The 7170-nt window shown below is 48.9% G+C and overlaps 1 protein-coding gene across 1 annotated transcript; it reads right to left on the reverse strand.

Moving 5' to 3' along the window:
* Window positions 1-568: 568 nt before the first annotated feature.
* Window positions 569-2156, reverse strand: LOC117532812. Its single transcript, XM_034196320.1, has 2 exons — window positions 1375-2156; window positions 569-1073 (listed from the first exon to the last, which is right to left on the reverse strand). Exons 1-2 carry the CDS (start codon window positions 2075-2077, stop codon window positions 886-888), a joined length of 891 nt encoding a protein of 296 aa, XP_034052211.1. The 5' UTR covers window positions 2078-2156; the 3' UTR covers window positions 569-885.
* Window positions 2157-7170: the final 5014 nt, after the last annotated feature.

Raw genomic sequence — 7170 nt, forward strand, 5'->3', positions numbered from 1 at the left:
ACGCAATATAAGTAACATTTTCATTCAATTTCCAATTTGAATCTGGCTCGAATTACAAAGTCATAGAACCAATTCCTCTCTATGTTAGTGAAGTGATGGGGTCCCCTCTCCTACCATAATGTGGCCCTATTGGACAGACACCCAGTTGAAATTATGCATTTAGAATACTTAAAAAGCATCTTACAGGTGTACGGAAAACCACAAACAACACCAGCAGAGCCGAATGAGGCCAATTCCAATAGAGTGCCACAGTGACGCATCCTAAAACCCGGAAGTAAACTTCTTCCGGTTCCTTCGTCAAAGAAGCAATGCATTTTCTCCATAGGATTTTAGAAAATAGCTCGAAATAAGGTCTGTGGTTGAGACACATTTAAGAGACAGATCACGTGGAGATTATCCAAAACGTGATCTGTCTCTTAAATGTGTGTCAACCACAGACCTTATTTCGAGCTATTTTCCAAAATCCTATGGAGAAATTGCATTGCTTCTTTGTCGAAGGAACCCATGCGCAGCTTACTTCCGGGTTTTAGGATGCGTCACTGTGCCACTCTAGTCTGGCAGGGAACTTTAGTCTGGCATAACAATATGTTTTTAGCTGCTAGCGTCAGGAGCAGATGAGCACCCACTCAGGCACACACACTTAAACATCCTTGTTGCATTTTAAAAGCATCAGATTTGACAACATCGAACAACTCAACCTTGCACGGTGAGGCCTCATAAAAATGCCTCCATGACTGAATACCCTTTCAATGGGTGCACTGGAAGCAGGGATGGAGAATACCTGTGTGGCAAACTGATAGAGGACAGGGAACTGGGATTTATTTTGTTGCCAAAACTTGAAGCATGGGTCTGAGGCCTGGTTGTCGATCAAGTCAAGGTATGCAGTCAGCTGAGCCTGGACAGACCGACTGTGTTGGTGGAGGAGGGAGTCTTGCTGTAGTGGGAGAACATTCTCAGCTTCTTCTGAGGAGCTTCAGGAGCAGGAGGAGACACTGGAACATCACCTTGTTCTGGTCCTGCTGCTGTGTCTGCTGTTGAGATCATTTGCTTCTCACCCTCTGCCTTGATACAATCTGAAATGAGAGGGTATACTTTTGTGAATAAATCTGCTACTGATCTTATTATTTTGTTTGTGATACCATTTATAGATGATATTAATTTGTTTTACTTGAAGAGGCTAATGTGTAAAAATTGCCTTATAATTGGGTAATTCTTTCCATAAGGATTGAGTATTCTTATTTTGGCTACACACACCCCAATATCTACAAACAGATAAACCACTTCTAGACATTCATGTACACATATAACTATAATTAATAATGGCTAGTATAAGTTAGAGCCTGCATACATATATAACAAGTGAACATGTCTCACCAATGATCTGAGTCATTAGCTGATCTTTGTCATCACTGTCCAGCTGCACATCATGTTTTAGCCACTGGAAACCAAACGATGGGTCTAACACTGATGCTATGAAGTAGGCAGTCGTGAAAGGAAATTTGGTGGGACCTCTTCCTTCAGCTGGCTCGCATCCTGGCATCTTCACTGCTTGGAAGATCTCTGTGAACCTTGTTTTCAAGGAGCTCGCCAGAGCTCTCACCAGGGGCCCACAGTATTTGACTCTTCCTCTTATTTCCTGCAGATGGCAGTGCAGAGAAAGAACACAGGGCACAACCACACTGGCTGTGACAGTTTTCTCTCCCTGAGTCAGGTCGGTTGCCTCCAGGAATGGGTCAAGAACTTCGATGAGTTCTTTCAGCTGAGCATAATCTCGCTGGGATAAGATGAGGGCTTTGTGTCCCTCTGAGTTCAACATATAAGAGAGATTTTGCATGTCAAATTTAACATACGCCTTTACCTGCTTTAAAGTTGAATTCCATCGTGTGGCAATTGCTGATGGAATTGTGGCATCCCCAAAGCAGGACTCAAAGCGGTCTTTAAATGAGGTGCTACTATGGAGGAGGCTGGCTGTGCAGGATAGCTTGGCTATCTGTGTACCTGACAGCCCACTGGCTTCTTTCAGACCATCTTTGATCACCAACTGCAGTGTATGCTTGAAGAACGACAGTCTCTCCATCTTGCAGTTCTGATCCAGAGCAGCAATAACTGTCACGATCTGTCTTTATGGTGTCTTGTCTTGTTTCATGTTTTAGGTTGAAAGGTCTTCACTTCCTGTCTTGCCTGTTTCTGTCTGCGTTGTGTCTTGTTTAAATCTGTCTGTGGTTCCCGGTCGTTAGTTTCCCTGGTGTGTCTAATTTACCCGATTGTGTTCACCTGGTGTCCCTGTGTTTTCTCCTCCCTCCTCACCTGTGTCTTGTTTCTGTGATTAGTCTTGTGTGTATTTAAGTTCTGGTTTTTCTGTCTGTCTTTGTCGGTTCGTCTTGTGTAATGACCAGTTCGTCGGAAGCAGAGGACGGAATGTTTGGACGGAGGGAACTAAATAATGGATTAAAGTGCTTTTTGACGGGAATTTTTTCGGCAAGAATACCCCTGAACAGGATTGCTGTCGGGGGGGGAGTTCTGAACTGGAGGATTGGAGAGGAAAAGAGGAATTACGGGCATTCAGAAACCGTGAGCTGGAGGAGGGGAAAAAGCGAATTGTTTGGTGGAGAAAACCGGGGAAAAAGGGGTGTTTAAAGACATTACACGAACTTTTTTCCGGATAAAACCCCCCTAATCAGCTTTGCTGACGGGGGGGGGACATTTGTGAGCGGAAAATAAGGAACAAGAAGTAAAGAAATACGGGTTCTTAAACCGTGAGTGCAGCTATGCCTGCTAAGGAGGGGGAGGGGCATAGTGGAGGAAAAGAGAAGCTGGAAATAACGGTGGAAACTAATCGAAAGAGTGGAAGAAATAAGGAGAAGGAGGAGGAGGGTACAGGAAAAATGGAGATGTCTGTAAAATTGAGGAGAATGAGAAAAGAGGATGCTGTAAAATCGAGGAGAATGAGAAAAGAGGATGACTATGCTTTGATGGTGGAGGAGGAGATGGAAGTGGATGAGGAACGAAAGGTGAAAGCTGATGGGAAGAGTGGAACAAAAAAGGAGAAGACACTACAGAAGGAGGAAAAAGAAGGAGGAAGTGGAGAGTGGGGAAGTGTAAACTCCGGCCCCGCCGCTGCTGCAGTAGCAGTAGAGGAAGAGGTGAGCGATATGGCGGCAACAGGAGGTGATGAAGGAGAAGGCGTCTCGGGAGAGAAGGAAACGACGGGTGGAGAAAGCCAAGAGGAGGGAGGGGGAGAGAAGAAGAAGAAAGAGAAAAAAGAGAAGAATACTGAAAGAGAAAGAGGGGAAAACAAAGAAGGGAAGAATGAAAGAGATGAAAAGAAAAAAGGAAACGGGGAAAGAGGGAAGTGAGAACGATGAAGGAGGTGTGGAATATAAAGCAGAGTGGACTCTTGAAGCTACTGTGGAAAGGGGGGAAATCAAAATTTCAATGATGGAACTAATGGTGGGGGTGCAAGAAATGTGTGGGAGAGTTTTGGGATGTAGGGTAAAAGGGGAAAGGGTGTTTGAATTAACGATGCATACACAAGAGGGAAAGGAAAGATTGTTGTAAGGGTGAGGGGGGTGAAGGTGGATGCACGGGAATTAGGGAAAAAGGAAGCAGTGGTGTCTTTTATGTACATGCCGGTTTATTTGGGGGATAAGGTGATTTTTGATAAGCTGTCACAGTGGGGGGTGAAACCGGCGTCCCAAATTATAAGGAGGATGTTGCCGGGGACAAGGGTGGTGGATGGCACGAGATTTTTGAGGGTGGAGTTTGGGGAGGAGGTGAAATCCCTCCCCTACTCAACAAAATTTGAAGGGGTGGAGGGTATTGAATATGTTAACGTGAGGCATGACAGGCAGAGCCAGGTCTGCAGGTTCTGCCTCAGGCCTGGGCACATTTATAGAGAGTGCCCGGCCATCATATGTCATAGGTGTAGGGGGTCGGGGCATCTCGCGAGGAACTGTGGGATGGGGAGGGAGAGGAGAGAAGGGAGGGAGCAAGGGCCCCAAAAGGGAGCAGAGGGGGAAGAGGAGTCATTCCCCCCCCCGGAAGGCCCCAATTCTCAGCCCCCTCCCCCCCCCCCTAAAAAGGGGGGTGGAGAGGGTGGGTTGGAGCCTGAAGGTGTGGGAAAAAATGACGAGGGGAGGATGGATGGTGGTGAGGATGTGGGAGGAGAGGGTGAAGTAGAAAGGAAAAGACAACGGGGGGGGGGGAAGTAATGGGGATGATGATGGGGAAAGTGATGAAGGTGATGGTGGTGGTGTTGATGAAGGGTCTGTGTGTGGGAGTGATGGTGCAACAAGTGGGAGGAAAGATATAAAGAGGATGAAGGAGAATGAAAAGGAGGTTGAAAGAGGAAAAGGCGATGATGAGGCGGGGATGGAGGGAGTGGAAGAAAGAGGGAGTGATGGGAGTAAAAAAGACACAGAGGATGAGGAAGAGGTAGAGCAGCGAAAAAAAGAGGAGGAGCTTCTAAAAATGATGAAGATGAAGGAAGAAATGGAGGAGGGGAGAGTGAGAGAGAGGGAGAGAGAGAGGAGGAGGGGGGAATGGAGAAGGGGAAGATTGAGGAGGATGAGAGGGAGGGATGGGGGGAGAAGATGGATAAAGATGAGGAGGAGCGGAAACAGAGGGAAGAAGAGATGGGGATAGAGGATATTAGTGAAGATGAGGATAAGAAGGGAAAAAAGGAGGGGAAGGGTGAAGAGTCAGAGGAGAGGAATGAGAGAGTTAGAAAGAAAAATGAGGGGTTCAGAGAGGAGAACTATGAGGAATTTGGTGTGAATGTGGGGGTGATGAATGGGAAGGGTGAGTGGGTAGAGAGCGAGGAGGATGTGTATGGACTGATTATTTTGCGAAGGCTGTATGGAGTGAAAAGGGGGGAAACATTGGAAGAGTGGGAGGATTATTGGGAAGAGAAAAAAAAACTGGCGATAATAGAGATACGGGGAGAGGTGGAGAAGGGAGAGTGGGATTATGATTAGGTAGTTTGACGGTGGTGAAATGTGGGGGGAATGTGGCAGGGCTTGAATGTATTTTGGACACAATTGAAGGAAGCCAAAATATGAATTGAGAGTTTGTTTTTTATGAGACTTTGTTGTGATTTGGTGGGTATATGTGATAAATGGGAATGGGGAGAGTGAAAGCACGATTAGGTGGGGTAATAGGGAGATGATTCGGTGTGTGAGGGAGAACAGGCATGGAAAACTGAGATGTTTGTTTAATGTATGAAAGTGAAAAGGGAATTAAAATGTATAATGAAGGGAGATGTTTGAATGGGGAATTATGTTTTATGTGATGTGATGGAAAGCCTTGGGGTCCTTTCTTTTTTGGGGATCGGCGAGGGGGACTATCATGTTTTTAAAGTGTTATATTGTATATTGTTTATATGATTGATATAATAAAATAAAAAAAATAAAAAAAATAAAAAAAGTCATGACTAGTTCGTCGGTGAGTGTTCTGTTTTGTCTTTGTTTAGCACCTAGCCTTGAAATAAAGGAATTCTCACTTTAATCTGCATTTGGGTCCTACCTGCTTCGCACACCGTGACAGTACGAACCGACCACAAAATGGACCAGCAGATGATCCATGAGAGGTTGAATTACAGCATTTAACTTTATATCTGGCTTGCTGCTTCGATTGGTGGAAGGGAGCGTCCAGTGTTCGGCAGAAGAGGGCCGCTCTGGTAGAGGCGCTCCGGTTGGCAGCAGAGAAACCATGTTTTGTTGAGTTCTTACCTGACTGGATTTTGGACTTCCTTCAAGCATGTGATTCCCGGCCTGCTTGCCCCAGGCATGCTAGCTCCCTGTCTCCCAATTCCCAACCTGGCACCATACGCCTTGGTGGGTTCCGCCTGAAGTCAACCCGTGCTTCTGCCCCAGTTCCTGCTCCTGTCCAGGAGTCGTATTCCGGAACTCGTCTGGCTTATGGAGGTCCACGGAGTATTCAGGAGGCTGCTAAGAGGAGTCGTCACAAGGCCAGGCTAGCAGCCCGAACCCCAGCAGCCATGGTTCCGGCTCCAGTACAGGCCCCAACAGCCATGGTTCCGGCTCCAGTGCCGGACCCAGCAGCCATGCCTCCATGCTCCAGTACCGGCCCACGCAGCTTTGCGTCCATACTGGATTATCTGGTTTACACAGCCAGGGTCCAGGCTTCCGCGCCGGACCCAGCAGCCATGATTCTGGCTTCAATTCCGGCTCCAGAGCCGGCCCATTCAGCCATGTTTCCGGCTCCAGAACCGGACTTTACAGCCATGTTTCCGGCTCCAGAACCGGACCTTACAGCCATGTTTCCGGCTCCAGAACCGGACCTTACAGCCATGATTCTGGCTTCAATTCCGGCCCCCGCAGCCATGGTTCCGGCTTCAGTACCGGCCCCGGAAGCCATGGGCTCGACTCCAGTTTCGGCTACAGGGCTGGCTCCCCAGCCGACTCCAGCACCTCGTCTTCTGCTGGCTCCCCAGCCGACGCCAGCTCCCCGAGTCTTGTCGGCGTACCGGCCGACTCCAGCACCTCGTCTCTTGCTGGCTTCCCAGCCGACGCCAGCTCCCCGAGTCTTGTCGGCGTACCGGCCGACTCCAGCACCTCGTCTCCTGCTGGCTCCCCAGACAACGCCAGCTCCCCGTGTCCTGTCGGCGTACCGACCGACTCATGTCCCCTCTCCAGTTCCTACCCGAGTCCCCTCTCCAGTTCCCTCTCGAGTCCCCTCTCCAGTTCCCTCTCGAGTTCCCTCTCGGGTCCCCTCTCGAGTTCCCTCTCGGGTCCCCTCTCGAGTTCCCCCATCGGGTCCCCTCTCGAGTTCCCCATCGGGTCCCCTCTCGGGTCCCGTCTCGAGTTCCCTCTCGGGTCCCGTCTCGAGTTCCCTCTCGGGTCCCGTCTCGAGTTCCCTCTCGGGTCCCCTCTCTAGTTCCCTCTCGAGTCCCCTCTCTAGTCCACTCTCCAGTCTCCTCTCAAAGCCCTTCTCGAGTCCCCTCTCAAGTCTCCTCTCCAGTTCCCTCTCAGGTCCCCTCTCGAGTCCCCTCTCTAGTCACCTCTCAAGTTCCTACCAGAGTCCCCTCTCGAGTCCCCTGATCTAGTCCCTCCTTTAGTCCCTCCTCTAGTCCCCTCTCTAGTACCTCCTCGAGTCCCCTCTCTAGTTCCCCTCGCGAGTCCCCTCTCGAGTTCCCTTCTCTAGTTCCTC

Source organism: Gymnodraco acuticeps, unplaced genomic scaffold, assembly GCF_902827175.1.
Source record: "Gymnodraco acuticeps unplaced genomic scaffold, fGymAcu1.1, whole genome shotgun sequence".
Taxonomy (NCBI): domain Eukaryota; kingdom Metazoa; phylum Chordata; class Actinopteri; order Perciformes; family Bathydraconidae; genus Gymnodraco; species Gymnodraco acuticeps.

What these genes read in the sequence shown, in the direction of transcription:
- LOC117532812 (XM_034196320.1), bottom strand. Translation starts at nt 2,077, where the DNA reads ATGGAGAGACTGTCGTTCTTCAAGCATACACTGCAGTTGGTGATCAAA. An exon ending in GCTAATGACTCAGATCATTG is followed by an intron (nt 1,074 to 1,374) that starts GTGAGACATGTT and finishes CTCTCATTTCAG; the next exon opens with ATTGTATCAAGGCAGAGGGT.